The 27,684-nt window shown below is 41.1% G+C and overlaps 1 protein-coding gene across 4 annotated transcripts in view; it reads right to left on the bottom strand.

Annotated features, from left to right (window-relative positions):
• The window catches only part of SMARCAD1 (SWI/SNF-related, matrix-associated actin-dependent regulator of chromatin, subfamily a, containing DEAD/H box 1), a 41,879-nt gene extending 25,242 nt beyond the window's left edge, over positions 1–16,637 (bottom strand). For 3 of the 4 annotated variants that reach the window (XM_064711058.1, XM_064711057.1, XM_064711056.1), the window contains exons 1-6: positions 16,554–16,637; positions 15,361–15,710; positions 14,915–15,129; positions 7,758–7,935; positions 4,443–4,620; positions 1,468–1,531 (exon numbers count right to left, since the gene is read on the bottom strand). In XM_064711058.1, the coding sequence (XP_064567128.1) occupies positions 1,468–1,531; positions 4,443–4,620; positions 7,758–7,935; positions 14,915–15,129; positions 15,361–15,710; positions 16,554–16,580 (1,012 nt within the window). In that variant the 5' untranslated portion in view covers positions 16,581–16,637. Of the gene's footprint in view, positions 1–1,467; positions 1,532–4,442; positions 4,621–7,757; positions 7,936–14,914; positions 15,130–15,360; positions 15,711–16,553 lie in introns of those variants that run through there. The other variant, XM_064711059.1, reaches the window with a different exon arrangement.
• Positions 16,638–27,684: the final 11,047 nt, after the last annotated feature.

Here is a 27,684-nt window from a genome sequence, read left to right on the forward strand (position 1 = left end):
GATTTAGTTCAAACACTGTGAACTGCAACAAAGTGTAAGGATAGATAGTAGCTTAAATTGGCTTAATATTTATGAAAACCCTTGAAAAATAATCAGTCTTTCAGGAACAGCAGCACTAAGTGTATTTCTCAAAACATGCCAGCCTTGCTTCCCATTGCCAGTATCCAAGAATTTCCATCTACAGAATCTGACCATGCACACAGTGATAAATTGAAAGTGGTTTGGTGGTTGGTCAAAAAAAACCTATCAAACAACCCAAAACACAAAAGCATCCCTTTCACTCAAAGCAGCCTGGATGTTCTTACAACTTTTTGGAAATTGCTAGAAATCTTTGCACTTTTACATGAAAATAAGAAAATTAAAATACAGTAAGTACAAAGGGGAAATTAAATAAAAATTCTGTACTCTACAAACAGGAGTACAACAGTTCTCCCTCAGCCTATGCTTTCTCCTATACATATTGCTCCAAACCCATAGGTTCCTGCATGAAAAGATACATGAACTACTCAAAACCACTAAATCATTAAGAGTGATCAGAAATAGCTTTTTCCATCATTTCAATGAAGATCCCTCAGGAAAACCTTGGACAGCTGAACTGTAAACAGATGGTTGATCTGCTTTCTATAATATCAGAATTCTACTCTTCCCTGACCAACTCCAACAAATCAAAATACAAGACAAGACTTAACCCTGGACTTGGGTGATGTGAAGAAACAAACCCGAAGCCCAAGAACTATGACCCTTTAACACATCTAACACTTACAACACAGTCCCACAAAATCTGCTGGGGTTTTTGTCTAGCTTTGTTTCTTTGTTTTGGTAACAGTATGAGACTGCCTAAATTGAGGTGCAGAACAGACACCCCTAAATAAGCTCTGAGGGTCCAAAAACTTGGTTTGGGTGATGTTTTACTAGAGAACCAGGGGGATCTGTCTAGTGTTTAAGACTAAGAGTTCCTATTCAGAATTACAAGCAGGTCTTGAAAACAACCAGAAGCAAAAACTGCAACTGACCTTGATATAAACAATATCTACTTATTAGTAACTACATACCCAGTGTATTTTTCTGTACTACCAGACTGCTCACCTAGAACATTTAGAATTACTTCTGCTAACCCTTTACTATTTGCCTCAAGCTCTGGACAAAGGAACCAGCAAGAATAGAATCACTTAAAAACCCACAAGCAAAGCAATCCTGAGCTTCACAGAAAACATTCTCCTTTCTGGTTTTATTTACAGATTTTGCTCCACATTCTCTTTTCATTTTTGTCTCTGCAAAGCTTGTAAATTCAGTTTGGTGTTATTCCAATAAACAAACAATGCTCTAACTTTTAGCAGAAGCTTTACCAGTTTTTAAACACTTCCCAACCAACCTCACTGAATTAGCTACTAAAGTTTGGGTTCTAAACTACAGTTTCTAAAGTTTGGGTTTTGTTTTTGTTTTGTGGGGTTTTTTTGTTAAACATACCTTTGTCATTGAGCTTCAAACCAGCAGCTACTGCTTCATCCATTGTGCATGCTGATTCTATAAGCTGCAAAACAAAAAACAGGCAACTGCTAAGTGGAGAAATTTAATCTAGTTGAGCAGAGGAAGGCAATGCTGGATCAGCTGTGACTGAAAAACACTATTACACCCCCCCCCAAATTATATATGTATTATAAAATCCAAGAGCAAAACCAAGAGGTATCAAATGAACATTTTGAATACAATGTCACTTATTATCACTTTCTTCCCTACTTCACAAACATCCTCTGCATATTTACTTAGAAGCTTTTTTGCAAAGACTATTCAATACTACTATCACAAAACAAGATAACAAAACCCTCTGATTTATTAACTCAAAGTGTCTGAAAACTATTGTGATGCACTGGTCCATTTCCTGTAAGTACATGCATGAAATGTATAATGTGTCTCAAGGTTTATCAATACATCCTTGCAGTCCTAGATTGTTTATCCAACCACATGTAATCTCAACATGGATCTGTTTTACAAAGTGCATGCTGAGACTTTCAGAAGGCTTTCTGCGGGTGAGGTAACAGCAACAAAAGCAAATGGTTTAAATGTTATGAATATGAAAAAAAAACCCACAAAAATGAAGTTATGAGGAATCCTGATTCCCAAGTATCAGTCCACATTTGGAAACAGCATCTTACAATTTTGCTACATTGGCACAATTTCCTTTTCAAAAGACTTGTGATTTTTTTCCTTAATAGCATTCATCAGTTGTGCCAAGTTTGTCAGGACAGCCTGCTCCAGATCCTTCATGACAGAACAACAGATTTGCCTGATACTCCTCTGCCCTCCTTAAAAATGTTGCAGCTATGTAACTGCAGAAAAAAAATCTGCACAGTCTCCATTTTCTACAAAGTTCTGCTGATACAGGGGCTATCTTGCATTCTCCTGAAAACAAACACCATCAGCCTCACATGCTGCTCAGTCTCTAAGTCACAAAACAGCAGTGAGACACCACATAGCATTTCTAGCAAATTACTAAGCTACAATGAACTTTCATCAGTCTTTGAATCAGACAAATTCTATGCAGCCAAAAACTGCAAAAGATACATTCTGGACATGCACAACAGAATTTAATTCTAATGTTCAGGGGAAAAATTCAGAAACTCCTACTTGAAAACCTTTTGCTCTTCCCAAAATAAAGGAAGTCTAAGCATAAAGCTTGATCCACTGGGAAACAAAATACCCAGCAAGGAGCTTCAGTAAAATGTCTGTATTTCTTCAATGCCATGTCAACAACCAGGAAACTTTACAGACTAATTTAAACACATTTAGCTTCATAAATAAAAGCTAGTGAAAGCCTTGTATGGTACTAAAGACATTTTACTGTAATGAACTACCATATCTCACTTGCAAGGAGTTACCTGTAGATTTGTATTGTACACTGGACAATGGCCAAGAGTTCCCACATCAGCTTAATAAGAATACATTACAGTAAGTTCAAACCTACCCTTTGCCTCACTGGAATACTGAAATCTTTGCATGTTAAATGCCATCAATGTAAGCTTGCACAGTGTTTCATCTACTGCGGAAGATGGCAGTGATTCCACTGCATTTCATCAGCTAGTTCATTCCAACAACAGCAGTTACCAAGTGAGATAGCCATAATTAAGCTTAAACATCACAAGAAATACTTGAAAAATTTTCTATACACTGGAGTTCACTGTCGTTGAACTTACCTAAAGGTGTTTATTTGAAGTGTGTGTCTATATATTCATTTTTACAGATGTCCAAGTTCCCATGCACGTGGAAATGTTACACAGCTGTACTTCCCCTAAAATGTTACTTTTACCCTTTTGCTATTAATGAAACAATAAGAGCTGCATGGTGTTTGCATGGCAAGGCTTCACAGCAGCAGGGGCTACAGGTGGCTCCTGTGAGAAGCCACCAGAAGCTTCTCTCACATCCAAAAGAACCAGTGGCAGTCAGATCCAAGACAGTCCTGCTGCTGGCCAAGGCCAAGCCCATCAGGGACAGTGGCAGCACCAGTAGATAACAGTTAAGAAGGACAGGGGGTAGGGAAATGGGAAGGATCAACACACCTGCAGCAGGAGATAGGAAGGAAAATTCATGAGAGAGAAATGGCCCTGCAGACACTAAGGTCAGTGAAGGAAGGGCTAGAGGTGCTCTGCTGGAGCAGAGATTCCCTTGCAGCCTGTGGTGATGCCCATGGTGAGGCAGCTGTGTCCCTGCAGCCCATGGAGGCCAAGGTGGAGCAGAGATCCACCTGCAGCCCATGGAGAACAGCACAGCAGAACAGGTGCATGTCCAAAGGAGGCTGTGACTACATGGGAAGCCCCCTGAAAGCAGGATCCCAGCAGGACCCACGCTGGAGCAGTTTGCTGGCACGACTGGTGACCCTGTAGAAGGGACCCACAAGGGAGCAGCTTGTTCCTGAAGAACTGCACACCATGGAAAGGGATCCAGTCTGGAGCAAGGGAAGGGTGTGATGAGTCCTCCTGCTGAGGAGGGCTGATGAACTGACTGCAGCCCCCATATCCCATTCCCAGGCACCACGGGTGTGAGGGGGAAGGAGGCAGAGAAAATCACAAATACAGTTAAACCCCAAAATAAGGGAGGGGTGGGGGGAAGGTGTTTTAAGATTTGCATTCATTTCTCATTACCCTACTCTGATCTGATCAGTAACAAATTAAATCTTTTCCACAAGTTGAGTCTGTTTTGTCCATGACAGTAACTGGTGAGCAATCTCTCCATGTCTCTATCATGATCCATGAGTCTTTCATTCTATTGTCTTCCCTGTCCAGCTGAGAAGCAAAGTGACAGAGCAGCTTTAGTGGGTACCTAGCATTCAGACAACATTAACTCACCACAAGACTGTACCCTGTAGTGAAGCCAGAAGCTTAGAAAAACTGCCCATAAAATCCTATAAAATAATCATCAAAATAAATCAAAGAACTTAGCATTATTACTTTTAATAATTCTTGATCACTTCTTTGGGGAAAACGTTCCTTCATTGTTTGCAGCTTTGAGTCCCTGGTATCCTTCTGTACATGCTCCTTCACAGCTGGCTGCTGCTCCCCACCATTTACAAGTGCCTGCTGGGCCATTTCCTGTTCAGGCCGGTCATCATCATCAGATGGTTCAGAGCTACAATGTACAGGGGAAGAAAAAATAATTAAAATTCTTTTTGCTTATGAATGTTTTACTCTACCAGGACATTACTGTAAACTAACCCACCAGGACTGCACAAAATGCACTGAGATGCATTCAGTAACACTGAATCAACTTGTATGCAAAGGGATACCTCTACTCAGGACAAAGTCAGGCATGTATCAAGTACAGTGTCCTCTTCGCACTAAACAATTTCAACTTGGCAAAGGAAATAAGAAGGGAAGAATGGACTAGCAAAATACCATTACTTACCCTCAAATTATCAAAGATTATTGATAATTTAATAACAACCATCTTAATAAAGTTTAGCTACTTGAACAGTTTCAGCTACCTGAATTACATCAGACTACCCCATGTTTATTTTAAACAGCCTTGCTAGTGTTTATTTGCTCAACAGACAAACAGATGTGGATTAGGTTCTTTGTAAACACTTCCCAGGTGCAGTATTAACTCTGTCCTAGCTCTTGGCTCACTGAGAAAGAAAATTCACAGTTCCTCATGCAGCATCTTAAATGCATAAATGTGGCAAGAGCCTTTCTGAAAAAAAGAAGTGTTCTGAATTTACTGAAATATTGATTATTAACGCTAATTTGCATGAAAAGCAACCCCTATGTATATTCCAGGATATTGAGTTGCACAGATAAAACTGAACCCAAGCATGGGTCTCCCATCCTCCTTCCTCCCATAGACAATAAAACCTCCTTTTGGGAAGGCAAAATTAATTGAACCATATGGAGTTCGCCATTTAATAGGGACTTCACCATCAGAAAGGCTTGCCTGCAGGTCTCTCTACATAAATACAGGTAAAAGACTAAAAATAAACCTGGTTTTCCTCACTATATCTTTCTTTAGGAGTTGCAACAGGCAGATTGCATTAGAATTCTGGAAAAAATTGATATGACACTTACATAAAAGATACACACAGGTAACTGTTCATCAAAGAATTCTTTCCTCCCTTTTCAAAAGGCACACACAGCTACTAGGACTCCCTGGTTGTGCCTCTTAAGAGTAAGGAAGTAACAAGAGAGAATCCAAATTATTCTTCAGTTCACCAAGGCATTGAGTTGTAAGCCTTAAAACATGAATCATCCTTCCACTTAAAAAAACCACTTAATGAAGTATCATATTAAAATTTATTGGCATTTTTCTGATCTTTTTACCTTGATAAGGAAGGTTTCTTGTAAAAAGAGCATATAAAAAAGAAAAATCAATCCAAATGAAAATGGTGACACTGCAATAATCCTATCCTTTCCTATCAGGGAATAACATCTAGACACTTTTCAACAAAGCCAGAGTTGCATACATCATAAATCTTGTCCTCTGTGTATAATCACATTCTTATCAAGCATAAAGAAACACTCATTTCACTGCTAAGCAAGTCTGACCCAAAAAATCCTTGTGTTAGATTCTGCTTTTTTTTCCAGACAGCAACCCTCTGGCAGCACAAGCCATGGCACATTTTCTTTAGGAAAGATGTGTTTTCTACTCTAAACTTTCTGCTTTCTGTTCTGTGCCTTGTTCAGAATGAGGGAAGCTAGGATACTATGCAAAAAGGAAGTAAAACCACCAAAAAACCCACAAACTAGGTAACACATGCACTAAAATGCACAATGCAGACAATGAATTGAGTGATTCCATGCAAAGCCAGAATTCAGCATGAGCCAGAGCTCCTAAGCCTGGACAGATCCCAGCCAACTTCTGCCCCACTCTCCATTTGTTTGCTAGCTCGACCAGAACAGCCACTTGTGCCACAGCCCTGTGGGCTCTGTACACATCAATCTGCACCTGAGCCGGCCCCTCAGGGGCCTGGTGGCTACACAGGAATACTGAGGAGCACAAGAGGATGTAGTCTCATGGTCATCAACCCCACCAGGGAGTCACCTTGCTGTCCATCTCTCACTCCCAGCAACAGCAACACAGTACAGGAACAGCAAGCAGTGTCTCTGCAAGCTGCATCCTGCATGGCTTATCAGCATCAGCTTCATATGATACAAAACCCCTTGAGCTGCTTCCAGGTGGGATTGATCCCAGAAGCAGAGTAACTCCATTCACACAGCACTGCACACAAGCCAATTTGATGCATGCAACCAGCTGGCCATCTCTGTCTCCTTGCACAATCTACAACTTAAATCACAGGCAGAAGCAGAAGCTCACTTGTAACTGCTAATACTTTTCTCCTTTTCAAGCAGCTCCCTTAAGTTGAAACTTTGGGGGGCAAACACTAAAAAAAGAAACAAACAGCACAACATCAGCATTTCATGTAACAGCAGTATGAAAATACATTATTTCACTTCTGCTGCAAACCCCTAATAACTCCAGGCTCTGTGTAGGACTGAAAACCTGACAAGAAACAACACCTATTAAGGCTGCAATTCCCACAAAAGCTTTCTGCCCATTAATTCAACTAGACTACGAAAAAAGCAGGTAAAGCCATCTTGTTTTGCTTAGCACAAGAACATCTAGAGGGCACAATCACCACACAGACATAACTAGCAGGGGTTCCTTTACACTGTTTCAAATGGCTGCAGATGTCTGTCTACATCTTGTCTCACATGCTCTCTCAACACTGTCTTTTTAGCACACACACAAGCAACTCCTGCACAGTGATTCTTCCCTCCCAGCACATTCAAAATACAAATTTCCAAATCACTTAGGAAAGAAATAATTTTCACTATGCATAGGAAACACACCATACAACTCAAATTTACCTCAGGACTCATACAACACACTGAAGCTCTATTTGCTTCCCTGTCAAATATAGCTGCATATACAAAAAAACAAAAACAAAAACAATTCCAACAGTTGAAAATTAGTAAAGCAAGTTTTATGGTTAAGTTTTCAAGTTGCACTAAAAGGATTTCAGAAGGGCAAAGGCACAAATGTGTAAATGAACAAACATCACACGTTTCAACATCACAGAACTCCTCCCTCTGAGAAAATGTTTTAGCAGGATACGTCTTCCCTGGAAAACCAGTAAAGTTTAGTTAGGGGCAGCTGAATCCCAAAGGAGCAAACAAGAACCCAAGCTAAGCTCTGATTTTCACTTCAGGGTTTCAACTGAGAGCAGCCCCTGAGGGTACAGAGACAGGACAGAAACGTGGCTCAAAGCGTACATTACGGCCACCTTTGCCCTCGGGGCCTGGGTTCCTTTGGCAGCACGGATGTTTCTTGGCTCCTCATCCTCGCTGTCAGACACATCCAGGAACTGCACCCCTCGCTGGCGCTGCCGCTTGAAGTAAGACACTTTCCTTGTCCTCTGGGCTTCAGGAGTTTCTGGGATGGTGGAATACTCTGTGCAAGACATTTCAATGGGAGAAGAAAGAGGAGACAATGACTTACAACTTCAAAAATTCATTTGTACTCAGAGCATCAGGTAGATGTGATTTTTTTCAGACACAACAGTCAGTTCAACAGAACTTACTTTCTCATGCACACAAAATTCCTGTCAGCTGCATTTCTTAAAGTGGGAACTTACCTGGCAAAGGATCTTCAGCTCTCTTACATCAAACAATTTTTATATTACAACATTTAAGAGAACATGTATTTTAGGTAAATAACTATTTATAAATGAACAAATAAATACTTATTTTTAGATAAATGAATAATAAGCAAAGTCCTCTGAACTACTTCCAGGCTTATCAGAACATGGACAGAAACAAAAGCACATTTCTCTCTTTTCTCTATGAAGAGAGAAAAATTGATGCATAGAGCAGATGAACGTGACAGCTGCAGAGAACATTTTCTGTATGAAAGAAATCTCGTGGAAAATAAATTTTAAATAACACACTGTGGCAGCACTGAATGAAAGGAGAAAAATTATAAATCCTAGAAGTACAAGATATCTGCTGACAAGGGAAACTGCACAGGCTTTGAAAGGCAAAGGCACCCAATAAACTAAAAAACTATGGTACCAAATGCTACACAGTACACCACAGAAATGGAAGAAAACAACTTTAAAATGGAGCTTCATAGTGGCTAAAGGGATGGAGGTCAATGTAACTCAGTGTCTGAGGAAACATCAACAAGGGTTCAGTGACAGTTCAAAAGAGCAATCACTGAAGGCTTAAGAGTTCAGGTTGTTAAAAGCCTTCCTCGTCCAAGCATCCAGGAGCCACTCTGGCAGCAGCATCTGAGCTGGGACCAAGACCCTTTTGCAGCTACAGATCCCACATTCACAGAGTCACACCAGGTTTTCCAGAGCACTCTAAGATGTCTAGATCCCCAATATCATTTAATCATGGTACAGTAACAAAACCACAGCTCCAGCTGGTGCCTCTGAGGAGAAATTCCAAACAAAAAAATCCTGGGCTTTTACACCCTCACAGTCTAAGTGCAGGCAAGTCTGGAGCCATCAGCTCCTGAGTGTCCTGCACCCTGGCAGGGCCACAGGCACCTGGGACCTCCGTGCCAGGGGTCAGCAGTTCCCTGCCCCCTGCCTGGGGCTCTCCCCACCCACAGCTCAACCTGAGCCACTGAGCGACCTGCACCGAATGGATCCCTCAACAAGGTGACCTTAACCACACACAGGAAAAACCCAGGATACGGGGCAGCAGAGTCAGCCACCAACTTCTGGGAAAGCTGTGTTTTAGTGATACTACTGTCACTGGAAGTCCTCATGTAAAAAGATCTTAAATTCTCATAACACAAAGAAAGGATCACAGGCATCCTCTCCCCCTAAACACACCCATCCTTTTTTAAAACTCACGTGTTTGTGAACCAAGCACCAGGGATGCTGCTAAATCTGAAACCAGCGTTCTGGCTAGAAGTACAGGTAGTTTCTTCTGTCTCCACTCAGTAATGCAGAAACTTGCTGAGTCAAATTAATAGCATGTAACATCAGTTTGCAAGGCTAATTTGCCAGCAGACAGTAGACACAGATGAAGCTAGAATAAACTAATCTGATAGTCAAATGCAGAAACAAGCTACATGGTGTATAATTCCTTCATCTGTGATAAAAGACCTAGTTTTAGTAGAGTTATCAAAATCTAAGTCTTTGCTATCACTTTCAAAACACAATATAGGATTATGGCAATGATTTTTAGAAGAGGCAAAAGTCTCACTTTGCAAATTAATCTTATTTTGAAAAGCCTATACACATGCAAATTTAGGAATGCATAAAAATTATTAGCTCTGAAGCAGTAGTACATGGCTCCAAGACAAACCTCCCTGCATCCAAGATATCATGCTGGCAGTGGAAGCTTCCTGAGCAGTACCTTCTATGTGTCCATTTTAGCAAGGAGCTGTGCTGTCCTTGATGCACTTGCTTCATCTAAGTTTTTAGTTGAATACAGGAGAGACCTTTGGGAACATTATGAAGTTGGGTTGTCAGGGCAAAGGCTATCACAATGGGACAGAAAAAATGCATTTAAAAATGTGATTCAATATCAGAACAGGTCTGTAAGAAACATGAGAATTTCACATCTATACTGAATTAAGAGAACAGATCAAGGCAGCTTTCATGGATCTTTGCCTTGTAGATTAGACTAAATTTCAAACAAATTCCCCTTGTAAGCAGTGTGACACGGAAATGACAGGTGCTCATGACAACTTTGCTAAGAGGCATCCTTACTGAATTCAAAGGAAAAACACAAGGAAATTTTACAAAAATATGACAGTCTTAAAAGTAATTTTATTCTTTACAGCATAAACCTTAGATAAGATTTACAGTTAAGTAAAGAGTCTTCACTGTTTCACTTAGTGATTTCTTTTTATTTTTATTTTATTTAGCAATTACAAGTCTTCATGACAGCTCCTAACTTCCATATTTAAAAAATGCTGAGTTACTTGATGGAAACAAAAAGCATTCTCCCTCTCAAAAAAAGCCCAGTCTTCTGCTCTTCCTCCACCTATCCCACTAAACAGAGTACCCTACTAACTGGGGGGGAAGCAGAAATCACACATTTAATAAGGAATCCTAATATTTAGAGCAAACTGCAACCTTGTAGAGTAGTAATAGATTAAAATTATAGCAAGAATATGTAATTGTTGGAGGCAGAATTTTCTGATTACAGCAATTCAAAAGAACTATTAAGGAATGCCTGCAATCATAAGACCAGTTTTTGACTCTGAGGCCAGAAATAGGAACACTCATAAATATCCCCATATGCACACATTAACATCAAAACTAAAACCCAACAACAACCACCAATTTTTGCTACCACAAAAAGAGAATACACTGCCCTGTAATTCTCAACACAACCTCCTACACAAATCATACACCTCACTCTGAGAAAGCCAGCTTCTCTCCCAAGTAAAAACAAAGGTAAAACCAAAGCAAAAACTGAGGCAATACTTAAGAGGCTTACCACATTTACTAACATTGTCCAACAAGCATTGTCAAATAGAAAGGAACTTCCACCTAGTTTTGGAAAGCAGCATCAAGTACATGCTGCTCAAGCCTACATGGTAATAAGAATTCCCTTTTCAAAGAAAAGTCTTTTACATTGGCTAAAATAATCCTAAATGTCAGTATTAGTCTAAGGTACTTCTTAAAGCTGCCCTTTTAAAATGATGATTACTTCAACATATCATCTTATGAACCCTTAGAAAACTTCACTTGATACTGCAGTCATCACTTCTTTCCAGAAACACCCTACATAGAATTACACTCTATGAACTGAGACATAAGCAAAAACCAGGACTTCCACAGATTCCAGAGAAAATGACAACAGAACAAAAAAGGGCAGTGCCAGTGCAAGTGAGCTCTGAGCATTATAATCTCAAAGTGTAGTCATTCAGCATACACATTCAAACAACAGAGAGAGGATATCAACAAAATCAGCCATCAGTAATGGGGTCACATATTGTAGTTTAATTTATTTTACAACTTTTATTTCAATTATTTTTGGAAGCTTAGTAAGCATGGTTTTTTGAGACCTGAATAAAGGCCTCATTTTGAAATTCGTATTGGTAATTATTCTAATTTGTGCACTTCTGGTACAGTTCTGCTCCATTTCTACAACAGTGTAGACTAATCTCATTATCTTAGTATACTGAGCTACTTACATAATTAAAAACATCTAAATGAAAATTAAGATGCTTGTTTCCTTAACAGATTAAGAGATTGAGTAAATATTACTATTCAGTAAATAATACTCATTTGCATGAAAAACTGTAGTAAGCAACTCCAGTGTATTTTTCCAACTCTTTTTAGAGATATCTACCATATATAATTTGGTGACTGTCCCCAGAATTGGTTTCTATCCCTCAGTAAATGCAGTGCAGAATTATTCCCTACAACCTGGCTGCAAAGTCACTGCAGGCCTGAGTAATTTTGAGCACAGACAAGTGTACAAAGATGACCAATTCTTGTGGCCATCACACCACAAACTGCTTACTGAAGCATAAGGGATGAATGTTCAACACAAAGGAACGAGAAGCACGACCTACAGACATCAAGGGGGAACAGAACCATCTACCAATGTTAGCTTGTTCTGGGAAAACAAAACTAAAGAAAACAGCTAAAAAGGTAATGGTGGTTCATGACACAACAGTCAACATCTGACTATACTTTTTGAAGATGGATGACATTTAGACAATCCCATACTTTGTAAGATGCATATTTCAGGGCACTTGATAAAACAGAAATACAAAGAAATCTCTTGGAAATTATACTGAACTCTTTGTGCTCCTAAAGGATAAAGATTTTTAAATTCTTTTTAGATCCACACAGTGGCTGGACTATATCAAAGTTGTTAGCAAAAAAAATCCAACCAAGTTGTTAGGGATTTAACAGCATTTTTGTTTGTATAAGTGAAATAAAGATCACACTCCTCTTCTTTCCCCAGTTTCTTGTATTTTACTTGTATCAGTATTTTGTCAATCACTTTGTCTTCAGAAGAAATCTGAGTAATAGCTGTCCTCACATGATTCACTGAGCATTAGGACAAGTCATTCTGGTGAGCCTGGTGTAAACTGCTTCTCACACAGAACAACTCCATAGCCTGACTTGTTGGTGCAGTTAGCTGCAGAGAGTGACATAAACTCAGCTTTGGGCCTTTCCATGACCACTCAGCAATAACAAACCCAACAAAAAAACCCTGACTGTTTTATTTGACCCAAACCAAGAAAAATTCTGTCTTCCTGACATTAATTAGGAAACAAGGAGGACAGGCATCTGCTCATCAAATCTAGTCTTCTCTATTACATTTAAGTGCCCCATATAATGCAGACAAAATCTGAGTGTTTAATTTTTTGTTAACTTCTGTAGATGTAGAAAATGTGATTTCATTTCTTAAAAGGTTATTAATTCTTTAAAGGGGTTACATAACATTGATGTGCAAATAAGTAGGAGAAAATGTTTAAACACTCAATATCTGTGAAAGATGAAGCATTATCTATTTGCAGAGCACTACTAATTACACCTCAATTTTAAATGTTAATTAGTGCCCCAGTTCTCCACCAGCATCGGTGTGCATGGATGCTTACTCCAGTTGGACACCTGCTGCAGTTCTGCCTGCTCTTGCACTCTACCCTGTTTCACTGTTGGCTACCACCATCTCCCACTAGTTTTCCTCACAAGCACTCAGCCTTGCATTCCATGTCTTTTAGGCTGGCCTTCACCTTTCTTTTTATTACCTTGTATCTAAACTAATGCCTCTAAATTGGGTATTACATCCCTTCTCCACAGTCCTACCCCTGCAGAACTGAAGTCAAGGGAAACCAGCACTTTGAAAAACAAGCAGTGAAATCTGTTGGTCCAGCTGCATGCTTACACTGACAAAGCCCACAGGCAGATTAAAGGAAGAAGCACAACACTAAAATAAAGTAAATCCCCAAACCACTAAGGCACAAAACAAGCAGCACCATGCATTACTGCACAACTACACTCACAGCTCAAGAAGGGCCCCTGCACTCAGTAACTCCTCCACAGCACAAGCCAATGATTTACCACCCTCAGGAAGGGAGCACCTGTTCCAAAGGGCACTTCCTCAGAGCGCCCATTGTGCCACACAAGCATTACAAAGACACATCAGCAGGAACCAGAACTAACAGCTGCTCACTTCTTCTGTAAAGTCCTCCCTGTCACCAAAATTCTTTGCAACAGGTTACTAGTTCCAGACTGGCAACTTACATGTTTTATATATTTTAATGTAGAACACTGCTTACTATTTACTAATGTAAACACAAGAGCACTCCCGTCAACTGACAACGGTCAACCTGCACTAAACCAAATTTAGGGAAGAGTAAATATCCACCTCCTGTAATTCTGACTTCACTCAGTTTTAAAACAGGAACTGCTCCTCGTGCATGAATGGTTCTCTATTATCACCTAGATGAGGTGTTGTGAAAAACTGCTTTGCACCAAGAGAAAGTCATGTGCCAAAAAATGTAGTTAAACAACATCAAGAGACATTGTTTCATTTTTTGAATAAATGCACTTTCAAAGTCTGTCTGATCTCTCATGTAACACCTGTAATTTGACAACTATACCACAAGTCATATGCTATGTCTGAGAAATAATAAAATAATCAGCAGCAGATACTGTCTGTTTCTCAAATGCCTCAGTAACAGGAAAAACACTCCAGTGAATGTGATTACACAGACAACAGCAATTTCAGTTCTTAGTATTAACCAACAAATCCAGACAGGAACAGCACATCCCTACTGTCTCAGCCAAAGGAAACTAACACACTACAACACAATCAAGGTTTTGACATTTCCATGAAAACCCCAAGCTTCTGCCCCAAAAGAGGACAAACACTACAAAAAACCACTAACACAGCTTCTGAGAATCAGTACCAGGTCTCTCAGCTCTTTACCAAACCAGGCCCAAGTGAAATGAAACTGTTCCCTATCTTTTCAATTCCATCTATAATGCTCCATGACACATTAGATAAGGCCTCTACTGAGAAAATTAAGTCTACAGTGTTGCATCTATCAGGCAATTAAAAGTAAAAGCCATTTTTTCCTTGAAAACACTGAAACGCAAGCATAAAATAAGTATCAGTAAATAGAGTTTACAAATAGAAAAACACAACACTCTTTCAACATTAAATCTGAAACTTACTTAATCAATTGAAAAAAACAAGTTATTTCAGGAGGTTAACAACTTGCCTGTAAATGCACATGTTCAATTAGAGCATACACTGCTGCGAATGAGGATACTTTTGTGGAAATTGTTGTGAAAGGTTTGCACAGAACAACACATTTGTAAAACAAGCAAAGGGGGCAAAACTCAAAATGACAAACACCAAAACAAAAGACAAAATTATTTCATTTCTAGAAATTAAGGACTTCCATTGCCCTTCATGCGAAACACGTGACTCACCGGTTCTCTCTGTCACGTCCGAAGCCGGAGTGCCCGGTCTCTTGTTGTCACCCGCACCTTCCTCCTCCTCGGCTCCGGGGGCGCGCACGGCAGCGCCAGGTGCCTCGGCGCAGGCGGCCGGCGGGGACGGCGACACCGACACCTGCTCCGCGCCCTTCCCCCTCCTCTCGAAGCGGAACCGGTCCAAATTGTAGAGGCTCATATTCTTAACCTTCCTGTGGGAAGAGCCACAAGGGAAGGGGAGAGAGCCGGCAGGGCCGGTCTAATACAGACAGTAAAAAGCAAGCGAAGGGGGGCCGGCCGGCGCTGCCAGAGGAACGCGCTGTCAGGCAGCAGGAAGGCTCCTGCCCAACCATCCATCCATCCGCCCACCCACCCTCCCTCCCTCTCCCCCGCGCTCCCCCGGCCTCCCTTCCTCATCTCAGGGCGGCGGGCCCCACACGCACCTGTGGCGCAGCGGGAGCGGAGCGGGAGCGGCGGGCAGGGCGGGCCCGGGCCGGCCCCCGGGGCAGCAGCGCGGGCCGGCGGCAGGGTGGGATGGGGCCCGGGCAGCGGCGCGAGCACGGCGCGCTCCCCTCAGGAGCGGGGCGCGGGGCTGCTGCCGGCGCGCGGCGATGACGTCACGGCAGCTCCCGCTAATCGCCGGGCCGGAGCGAGCGGGCGCTTGCGCCTCTCGTGTGGAGGGCGGCGGGAGGCGTTGCCCTGAGGGGCGGGAGGGACCGCGGGGCCCGGTCCCGCGTCTGCGGGCTGTGGGGCTGCCGCCGGGACCGAACGGGTCCAACTCCACACACCGCACCTGCGAGTGACGTTTGTGATTCCAGATCATCGCGTGGTCACACCCCGCCCCACAGTTCCAAGTTGAAAAGTTTGGGCGGAGAGCCGCGGAAAGACCATCATGGGAGATTTGGATCCCTAAAATACGGGGTCGTGCAGTCGAAGAATGGTTGGGGTTGGAAGGGTCCTTAAAGACTCCTCGTTCCGAGCCTCTGCCATGGGCAGGGACTCCTTCCACAGGCTAGAAACCCATCCAACCTGGCCTTGAACACTTCAGGGATGGGGCACTCACGACTCCTCTGGGCAACCTGCTACAGTGCCTTACCAGGAGCACTGTAATGAATTCCTTCCAAATGTCTAATTTAAGCCTACTCCCTCTGAGTTTGGAGCCATTCCCCCTTGCCCTGTCCACTTACACACTCGTGTAAAAGTCTCCATCTTTCTTGTAGGCTCCCTTCAGGTACTGGAAGGCTATCATTAGGTCTCCCCTAAAGCCTTCTCCTCCACACCAAACAATTCCACTCTCTCAGCCTTCCCTCATGGGAGAGGTGCTCCATCCCTTTAATCATCTTGGTGACACCCCATCCATCAGGTCCGTGTTGTTCCTGTGCTGGGACCCCAGAGCTGATGCAGCCCTGCGGGTGGGGTCTCAGCAGAGCAGAATCCCCTCCCTCCCCTGCTGCCCACACTGCTCTGGATGAGCCCAGGACATGTTTGGCTTCCTGGGCTGTGAGTACCCATTGCCAGGTCACATCCAGCCTCTTGACCAGCAGCACCCCCAAGTCCTTCTGGGCAGGGCTGCTCTCAATCTGTCCATCCCCCAGCCTGTGTTGATACCAGGTTTGCCCTCACCCAGGTGCAGCACCTTGCACTTGGTCTTGTCAAACTCCATGAAGTTCCCATAGACCCACTTCTCAAGCTTGTCCAGGTCCCTCTGGATGGCACTGTAACAGCACACATCACAGTTGAGACAACCAGGATACACAGAGGATCACCATACAAATCCAGAAGGCTTCAACCCATACATACCACTTCAGAAGGCTGCAAGCATCTGCCCTTCTTGTTCTTCAGCCCAACCCTTTATACCCTCATGTTGATGCTTTGCACCTGTGTGCCCTCTGTTCCCTTTGGGATGGGTCAGTGCCCCTGGGCACTCCATGGCTCATTGCTGTCAGTGCTGCTCACCTGCTGCTCACAGCTGTGCCCATGGGGATGAGGCTGGGCACAGCCCCACCCCAATCACCACAAACTGTGTACCTACATGGTACCCCATCCTTCAGGTGTGGACTTAGGGCAGTTTTCAGCTTAGGTTCCTCAGTGTGTTTCCAGCATTGTGTTCCTGTGGCAGAATAGGTGGGAAAACTCCTCCTTTTGCTGTCTTGGGTCAGACCCTGCTGCCATGCTGGGTTTCATTGGATTTGTGGTCACAGAGCACGTGCAGCTGGGTGTGCAAAAGCACCTGAGGTTACCTGGTATTGCACAGAGAACCTCGCCAGGGCTGAAATGGTGACCTAAAATGCTAAAGAGGTACTGAAACTGCCTTTACCCCTTTAAGATACCAGCCAGCCATGAAATAAAGTGTTTAAAAGCCTGGCAGTAATGAATAAGCATTATGCTGGCAAGCCAGGTGCAGCAGCTAACAAAGACATTCTGGAGAGATTAGGCTGGCTAACAGAAAACCAGAAAAAGAAGCCACTTACCCATTCATTTTACCAGCTCTGTACGTCTGGGCTCACAGGATGTTCCTTCACCCTTTAAGTTATTTGACTTTTAAATTGCAGTAGTCAAACACCTGAGAAGCAAAAGGATTTGGAGGAAATCAAGCTTCAGTGACGATGTCTTGCCTTCACATCAAATATTAATCTACAATTTGGATCATAGATGAGTTTAAATTTGTTGGAAACTGCCTTCTGCTAATCCCAAATACAAATAATTGACAGTGTAAATGGAGCAGAAGAGTGATTTCTCCCCCAGAGGTGGATGCCAAGAGTCAGGTGGATTTCAGACTGGCTGGTGTCTGAAAAGTGCAGTTCAGAGATCATCTGAGGTTATCCCCTGAGGTTATCCTCTGAGGAGGGCTAAATTGTGCTGGAGAAGGAGTGCCTGGGCTAGACTCACTGTTGACATGTAAAAAGGCAAGAGATCAAGGGCTTTCATGCACAGAGCAGGTCAGTGTGAAAATGGAAGAGAGTTTTGCCTGTCAGCACAAGCTCAGACTCCTACCAACTTGAAATTCCACCCATTTAAAAGGCAAGTTACCCCAAAAATGGGAATAAAGAAGGTTGTAGGTACATCAGAAGTAAAGCTGGGTGTGGATTAGAGGAGGAAAAAAGTATCGTCCATGAGGACACTTTTTACTTTAGCTCAGAGAATTTGGCTCTTTCTTGGCATTTGATAATCATGGCAAAGCTCATGAGCTTCTCTGCAAAGCATTAGTACTGCTGTGAGCACCTCTGGTGTGCTTGTCTCACACTGACTTATCACAACACATTGAGCATCTAAAGGTTAAGGACTCTGACAAGACTTTGACCCCTTTTTCCATGAGGAAAGGATGACAAACTGTGCATGTGATAGATGCTGAGCCAAGGTGTTTGACTGACTTAGAGGACACAGCCAAACAATGCTGTTAAATGTGCAGAGAAAATAGAGCTGTGAGGCTGCAAAGCTGAACAAGTAATGTTGGAAAAGTTGAGAAAAGAAAGGTGAAACTTGGGAAAGTGTAAAAGGGAGCATACACTCAGGTCAGTCTGTGTTTGTGCCTCAACAAGACAGTCAGGAACCTTAGTCTTGGGGAAAAAGTAGTAAGAAAACACCCACAAATTCCAGAACTTTGGAGAAAAAAGCCAAGTTTAAGATAAGAAAACAGCGAAAATGAAGAGAATTAAACAGAACACTCCAGAACATGCCAGTTTTAAAAGCATGTTTACAGGAATTAGCATGAACCTACAAAATGCTGCAGCAGATTACTTCAGTTTTTACAGTGCTTTGAACCTGGAAAGACTGGGTAATTGGTAGGTATTAATATTGTTAACAAGCTATTGTGAATTCCTGGCAAGCAAAATGTCTTTTTTGAGGTGCTAATGACACTGGTTAGACAGCTCATGCTTACTGGAGAACTGACAGATTGCTGTCTGCAATTGTTTTGAAGGCTAATTTGTGAGATTTTTTTTAAGAATGGCAGCAGAAATTTGAAAAGAATCTATTTATATTCAGATTTGCTTTACATGCAACATTAGATCTGTTACATTTGAGTTGTTTTTACTTAAGACACAGTTTTGTTGCTATGCCAGTGATAGAGGAGCATACCAGATGGTATGTAGGCCTTCAGAGAACTTTATGAAGGTTTATAGATCAGTGAAATATAATAATGGCCTGAACACTGAAAAAAGCCAAAGAAAACAAAAATATCAATTTAAAATTACTTATTTTGAAATTGATGCAAATTGAGTTTGCATTGCTCTTAGTAGAAGCAAATTCAGTTTTAAGAGTTTGATAATACAAGTTAAAACCTGATGAGATACAAAGAGTCACATTCTGTGTTACATTTTACAAGTTGGCAAGGCAGTAAAATTGTTGTTCACTAGGAAATAATCATCCAAGACAAAAAGTGTCTACAGCAGTTCCTGACAAGTTTCTCCTGTTTCAACTACTGTTCCTTAGATTCATGTCCTTTTTGTGCCCTGTCACTTTATCAGCTTTGTATTGAGGGAAGGTCTACCTCAGCTACCTCATGAGAACCTCTCAAGTTGTACTGTGGTGTAAAATCAACAGGGTCTGTGACAGGTAAAGCCTCACAGCACCTCTGTTGGGGATTGCCCCCAAATATTGTAGAGGACTGGGGTTGTTTTTTCTGCTTTGTGAGCAGCAAAACCGGTTGTCAAATGCTGGTGGGTTTGTACCTGATTCTAAATAATAACGATTAAAAAAACCTAACAAAAATTTTTAAATCTATTAAAATGTTAAAACTAATTCAGCTCCTACCAAAAAAGCAACTGTAGTTGAATGTAGCACATGATGTTGCTGTAGCAACATCACCATAACTAAATAATGAATATCCAAATTATTTTGTTGTGTGAGCTGCACAGTGATGGCAGAGTAAGGCCTCAGGTGGAAAATTTCTCTCCTCTCTTAGACAAGGCTTTTTTTTTCTTTTTACTGTCCATTGCATAGACAGGGAATTTTTCTACTCAGCAAACAACAAAAAAGAACACTCTTTGGGAAAGAATAAGACTGGTTTTATTGTAAAACAGGTTTTATAATGGTACTACTTTATATAAGTATCATTTTTTTGTGTGTATGTAGATAGTTTAAAACTGTCTGTTGTGGTTCATGTTTTCTAGGAACATGAACCATTCTACTACTCTACTACCACTCTAGAACATTTCTACTTTTTCCTTTTTTCTCACCTGAGGTTGTTCTCAGTAATTTATTTCCACTACTGTTATTTCAATATTGAGTTTATGATATATACTTATATATTTATTTACATATATGTATGTGTGTATGTATATATGTGTGTGTGTGTGTATTTATATGTATATACATATAGTTTCACTAGTTAAAAAGTAAACACATTTTAGTTTATTTTTCTCCATTTCTCTGAAGTAGTTAGTTGTTCTTTTTTGAGTTTAAATGTATTTGATTAAGAAACAAGAGAGAGAAAAACTTGAGTGTAGAATTTCAGACATTGTGCTTGCTACCCATTTCATGCATTTGGGCAAATGCTCTCTCAGAAATCAAACTAACCATAATCAAAGGTCTGGCTAGCTCTCAAAAGGCTGTGACTTATCAGAAACCATGCATCCACAATACTTCTGCTGAGGTTTTTGTTTTAACTCTCAGGTGAGTATTACTTAAAAGCACCCACTGAATTGTGGATGAATCTGCCTAAGGCTGGGACACCAGTTTCACAGGGACAATCGTGGAGTTTCCCATTTCATTCTGCTCCCACAGAGTTGACCACAGGACTGCAGGCTATCTTTAGATCCTTTAATCCATTCATGATAACATGTGGATCATCATTTGCTGCCCAATTTGCTCTATACCCCTGATTTAATGGACACCATCTGCTCAACACCCCTGATTTAATGGCATCCTAAATATCCTGAGCACATCAAATCTGTATTGAGTCAGAAAATTATTCCAGAAAGGAAAACAGTAGCTGCTGTTTATTCAATACATAAAGAGTTAAAAACATTTGAAAAAATGCAGCTTCATCAGAACCAGGTTTGCTTGACATGCTGAATATATGACCTTTGGAACAAAAGAAGTGTCAGAACTGTGGGAACATGCATCATTATCAAGGATTTTGGTTTGTCACCTGCGGCTGAGACCTCCCATATTGTTTGCAAATCACAGAGAAATCACTTTTTTGCTTGAAGGAACCATTTTGAGAGAAGTATAACCACAAAAGTAGAGGCCAAAAGGTGTTTTAGTTCTTCTGAATCAATTGAAACAAATACATTTTCAGTGTGTTCTTCCATACTTATGTTTTTGCTTACTTCTATCAAGCTACATTGCTGTAACTCTTCTATAGTGTTGCATTTTTGATGTCACACAGTATAGAAACTGACAGACTAAATATGAACAGGAAATTCAAGCTCTTTGGCCCAGCATTCATATTACTGTCCCCATAATTCACCAAAACAATGTCATGGGGCTTGCATAAATAAATACACAGGAGCAAACACATATTTTCACCAAAGATTTTTACAGGTTTTTTTTTGTTTGGTTGTCTGGTTTTTTTCCAAATTATATCTATAAAATGTGATGCAGCTATTTTTCCCCAGCTACTTTTGAGAGAGAGAAGGGCTGAACTGAACTTCTGAAATAGTATCTTTCAAGAACAGAATTTGGCCTTAATAAAATAAAATTTGTTCATTAGCATGTTATTAGTGCATAAGCTGTAGCAGAATTTTGTCATGTACTGTTCTGAATCTCAAAGGAACTGGAGCAAGGCATATACACTCATTACATACATATATGTGCTATTTTATACCATTTTCTGTTTAATTCATGCTTTTAAATGATTATTATTATTATTAATAAACCCTCATTTTACTGAAAATAGAGTGCTAAAAAAATCCATACCTGCACTAGTTAAAAAATCATCTGATCCTAAAGAGACATAGACCAGTTATTTTTTTAAGAGGAAAAACTCAAATCCTCCTTTGAGCTACTTTTATATTTTCTTTGGGTTTCTTTATAAACTACTATAATTTTTTACTTCAAATCTTGATATTTAAAAGCTGGAGTAATGGTTTTTGTAAATGCACACAGAAAAAGATTAAGTAGAGGTTCACTTCCACTGCTAGAATCAGAGTTCCTTCCTTCATATCTGTTTCTGTAATCAGAACAAATACACTTTGATTCATTTTATTTTGCCTTCAAGGAAAATAAGCCTCATTCCTAAAAACATATCTTGGTATTTGAGAAATGTTTTAAACTTCTTGTTTCCGAACTTGAAAATCTCATTAAGAAGCTATCTTTAAAGCTTTAGGACTTGGAAAGGTCACACAGGTAAATTGGGATTTACATGACATTTTTTAACTGCTATTTAATTCAACACTGTCATATTATTATAAACTTTGCAGGAAAGGATTACTGTTACTAGGCTCTATTTAACTATTTGCACACAGTAAAAGCTTCACACATTTGGGGAAAGGATGACAATTTCCTGTCCTGTGGCTGTAGTGAGATTTCATATTTACTGTAAAGTGAAAGATAATTTTCAGGGCTGTGACACAACCAAGCTTGAAACACTTTTAATGAGAGAGAACTGTTATGCCAATAAAATGCCAAGAAGCTATAATCACTTAATGCACACCCACACCCTGCCCCCCACACACACCCAGGGAGCAACAGCCAGCATGGATTTGGGAAAATGTGCAATGTCAAATTGTTTTGAGGCAGAGCAGGAAGGCTCATGAATATGGAGAAAACAGCAAATGTTTCTATGTTGACTTCAGTAGGGCTTTTGGCAGTGTGTCATTATGACAGATCCATGACTTGGGGTATCCTATGGCATTCCTATTAGAAACACAATCCAGATCAATCTCCAACACTGATTAATGGCCCCATGGTGAGTGATCAGTATAGAAGAATTTATCTTATGGGGGCATGGTCCTCTGGCTTTTGTCCAATTCTTGTATTTACTCTACAGATCACAGGATGCAAACTGCAGATGACACCAAACTGAGGCAGGACTGTGAGCATGCTGGAAGTGCTGCACTGAAATTAAGATTAAAATTCAAAGGGATCTTCCAAGTGCAAGAAATTGTTAGAAAATAATTACGTGTTACTCAGCAGCAAAAAAAACCAATGTTCCATACGGGATCAAAAAGAAAAAAAAAAGAGTGGCATAAATACAGATAAAACAGATAAGAAAAAAATAACCTACATAACCATTCTGGAGAAGCAGAACTGGGAGTGATAATAGGTCACATCACTATGAAAAATGGAAATGCCATGTTTTGTTGTACCCCCAAGCCTGCTGCTTTCTTTGAGTAGGACTGTTATGTCGAATGCATAGTAAGACAAGAGTGCTGTGTCCAGTTTGGATACAGTTTGGGATGTACCACTTGTTTCATTGTGGCTGAATTGGAGATAGTGCAGAAACAACCTCTATTTATTCTTATTTCTTGAGATCATGGCCTTTAAGGAAAAGTTTAATGAATGGGATATGCTGAATATAAAGCAGAGACTACCAAGGAACCATTTCTGCAAGTGCACATAGAAACACTGCAAGAGGTAGAAAAACATCTGTCCCCTATTTTCATGAGAAACAGAACATGCAGAGATGGCATGAGGCTTAAGAAATTCTTTCAAACCATAGACATAATTAAACACTGGAGTATAACATCTGGTGAGATTGTGAATTCGTCATCATTAGAAACTTTCAAGAACCAGTTAGGCAAACATCTGTCAAGGCTGACATAGTTATAGTTGATCCTGCCTTCAGGCAGAGAAAGAATTGAATGATCTTCTGCTGCCTCTTCCAACTACATCTTAAAAATCGTTATTGCTCTCTCTACCTCTCTTGCCTTAACGTCCTTTTCCCAGCTCCGTAATCTGTTTTCTTGCACCCAGTTATAACAAGAACAGCTTGGGACAACTCAGAAAGTCATGCAGACTTCATGGAAGCTTTCCTTAGTTAACCCTTTTAATTAATTTTTACCATATGAGACAGAAATATCACATGAACAAGCCCATTCAGTTGATTTTAACACATTTCAGTTTTCTTTGGTGAATAAGTACATACGTCAAATGAGAAAAAACAGTGTTTGAGTCTATTTACAATATGGGTTGTAACAAGACTATCAGGGATGTAATAACCCCCCCAAATTCCCAACTCCTTATTTTAAGGTAAGCACAAGAAGAGGGAAGAGGCAAAGGCTAAATGAAGGACTGGATCTCAATCTGTGATGAATAAACCTGCAGGTTCTAGGCAGAGATGCTACTGCCTCTAGCTACGTGCTGCTTCTGTCCCCATGGTCTCTGCCCCTCTGTAGCTCAAGGATGAAAGACAAGACAGGCCATGGCTGCACGAACAGACTTCCCAGCCTCTGGCAGTGACTGCAGTTGTTGCTGAGCTCAGGATCCACTGGTCTGCCAAGGGCTGGGGCTGGCAGGGGCTCTCGTATCCTGCTGGCAACCTCACTTTGTGATAAACATCAAAAAGACAGACAAACAGCCATGGCCAGCATGGAAATGGGCAACTTTCTTTCTCCTCCTGCAATCCCAGCAAAGCCAAGAGCAGAACACAGAGATCACCCAGCCAATGCATCTCCAGCCTCAGAGGTGGGGAAATCCAGCTGATAGGCAGTCCATAAAGCAGTTATCAACCAATGGAAATGACCCCATATAAATGCCACATTGTCCCTGGTTTGTTCCCATACAACATGTTCTTAAAGGTCCCTTATTTCACTGTGAGAGCCAGCACAAGAGGAGCTTGGCATCACACAAAATTAATCTCTTGAGTTTTTTCAATTCATAACTGATTATATTTGCTGCTTTTTGAAGGGCAGGGCAAGGGGAATGGTTAATGAGGGCTCCTGAAGACTTGCTTCACATTTTAAGACATTGTTGACCTTTTCAATTAAAACCGAATAAACCTTTTGGGATGGAAACAAATGTGCCTTTTAACTGGCATGGCACATAAAGAACAAATAAATACAATATATACTGCCTGCATAGCATGAGCTATTTACTAAGTATTCTCTAACAAGTACTGTGGTGCCTTTTTTTCTAACTGTCTGGTGTGCTGACAGCTCAGTTTTCAAGTACTTGTGAAGTCATTAACATTTTTACCCCTTCTGCCTGAGCTTTACAAACAAATTATTTTAAATTACATTCTCTCCTTTAAAAAGACCAAAAATAATAAAATGCATATTCTTAGGCCTCTCTCTTTTTTGGGAATATTTGGTTAAACAATCTAATTTTGACAGCTTTTTTTATGAGAGCAAGGCAGCTCCATCATCTTCATGTCACAAGTTCAATTACTGCTCCAATGATGTCTTGAGTACCACTCTGAAGAGTTCTCTCGCCATTTCTATCAATAACAAAGAATTATTTCTGTGCTAAATAATCGCCCACTACCGATTTTCATTTTGGGCAGAAATCTCCTCTTCAGGCTCGTAAGGAGGGAGAGCAGTAACAGGGATGTTGCTGATTTAGCAACGAGAGCAAGCTCATTCTCCTGGCCACCAGGGGGAGAGAGCTGCCACCAGCATTTGTAAAGTGCTCAAAATCTACTTGAAAGATGCAGTTTCTTTAGCTTACTAAGGCTTTTTCAGAGATTTAGGTCCATCAATTGTCCTACTGAATTATTTATAAGGAAACTATTAATTTTAAGTTTTTTTAAAAAAATACTGCGAACACCATAATGTAATACAATTTTAATTAACAAATGTAAAATAGTTGCTATACAGATCGTGTTCTCTCCTTAGGTTAGTGTTGCATGCTACCTTATTTTAAAGCTAAGCTTATTATTCTAACACAGCTGATTGCATAGTAAGACACAACTTAGCATAAGTACAGAAAAATACTGCCCTAAGTGAAAGGAACAAATTTGTTCAAAGCATGATGACACAGGATGACACATACTCATCCCTTGGCCTAGTATGAACTCTGAATAAGAACAGAAAAATGAAGAAAAAGAAAGGTAATGCATTTAAATGTTGAGTCAGTAGTCAAGGAGAGTAATATGCATTCAAATTACCTTCAGAATGTAAGGAAAGACGTTTGGCGGGGGTTGCATGTTGTTGGAATTAATAAAAATATGTTTATGACTAAATCATAATGCAAATCCTTCATGTAGTTACTTTCATGGATATTGTATCTTGCATCTCTCCTGAACAGGTATTTAGCACCGTGCCCTCACATATCTTCTAATTTTTTTTTTCCCATGTTTACATTCATTGTGGAAGAAAAACCCACAGAAAATAGGATTTATATCACAGAAGCAAGTTCCATGAAGGAACTATTCATAATAGGCTCGACTTTCTAAGTGGCAGCTGACCAGATTTAAGAGTAGCTGTGATTTTTTTAACCACAATTAGGACAAAAGCTGACTACAGCTTGCAGTCAGGCACAGGAACCTGGGGTCAGGACGAGTTTTTGGGTGGTGTACAGGTAGCCTTGAGCCCTAACCAAAAGGCATAAGTGATGCAACAGCTAGTGTCCACTAGATGCCAGGCTTCCTTTGCGGAGCAGAGCGCTGGCTCCGGCTTTCCGCACGCTTTATCCCCATGGCCTCCGCGGTCCCCTTCTCTCCAGCAACGTGCAGAAAGCTTTAATGTTTAGCACCAAACCCTGATCCCATTCAAGCTGCCTCTGCTTTTAGCACTGTTATCCCTCACAAATTTACAAGAGAGGCAAAAGGCTTCCTTCCCAGAAGGACTATAAATAGGAGTTGTCCCTGAGAAGAACTGGGCGTTTTCTGAGTCCCTTCTTTTTGCACGAGCAGAAAGCTCCCAGTGAAGAGAATGGGATGAGTTCTGTGACTGACATACTCCATCTGCAAACAAACCTAGCTGAACAGTGGCAAGGAAGAATGCTGGCTGCCTCCTGTGCTCCTGCTGCCATCATCAACAGGTAGGTGACCTCCAACCTCTTGCTGTCAACCAATAGGCCAGGCAGCAGCTCAAAATATTGACTTTAAACTACATTGAGGCAATATTTGCTTTCTGATTGCTTCTGTAGCTGAGGGAGGCTTCCAGAGTGCAAGCATCCCTCTGTATGGGGGGAGAGGGGGATGGTGGGCCAGTAGCTCTCCATCAGTACCTGGGGCAGGGCACGCTCCATCACTCATGATGGACCAGCCAGAGTGGCAGCAAGACTGCACACTCCTCCAGGAGGCCAACAGCTGCTGGCAGTGCTGCCCCCACATGCTGGCACAAATCCAAGCTTTTCTGTTGGGATTTGGGTTCCTCTAAAAAAATGGCAGGGCTATTGGAAGTCCCCACCTGGTTCCAGTTTCTGAAGATAGCACAGGTGTGTGGTGCTTATGGTCTTACTAAATGGAATGGTGTTAGTAAACTCTAATTCATCTTTAGAATCACAGAGGCATTTAGGTTGGAAAAGACTTCTAAGATTGTTGAGTCCAACCATTAACCCAGCACTGCCATATCCACCTCTAAACTATTCCCACAGGTGCTACATCTGCATCTCTTTTAAACAGCTCCAGGGATGGTGACTCCAACACTTTCTATTATATAGGTAGCCTATTCCTGTTCTTACAGCTCTTTGTTGTTTGTTTTTTTTTTCTTTTTTTTTTTCTTTTTTTTTTTCCCCTAATATCCACTCTAAACCTCCCCAGTACAACTTGAGGCCATTTCCTCTTGTCCTATTGCTTATTACTTGGGACAAGAGACCAACGCCCACCTGGCTGCAGCCTCCTCTCAGGCAGTTGTGGAGAGTGGTGAGGTCTCCTCTGAGTTTCCTTTTCTTCAGGCTGAACACCACCAGCTCCCTCAGCCCCTCCTCACAGGACTTGT

Source organism: Zonotrichia leucophrys, chromosome 4 (assembly GCF_028769735.1).
Source record: "Zonotrichia leucophrys gambelii isolate GWCS_2022_RI chromosome 4, RI_Zleu_2.0, whole genome shotgun sequence".
Lineage (NCBI taxonomy): Eukaryota > Metazoa > Chordata > Aves > Passeriformes > Passerellidae > Zonotrichia > Zonotrichia leucophrys.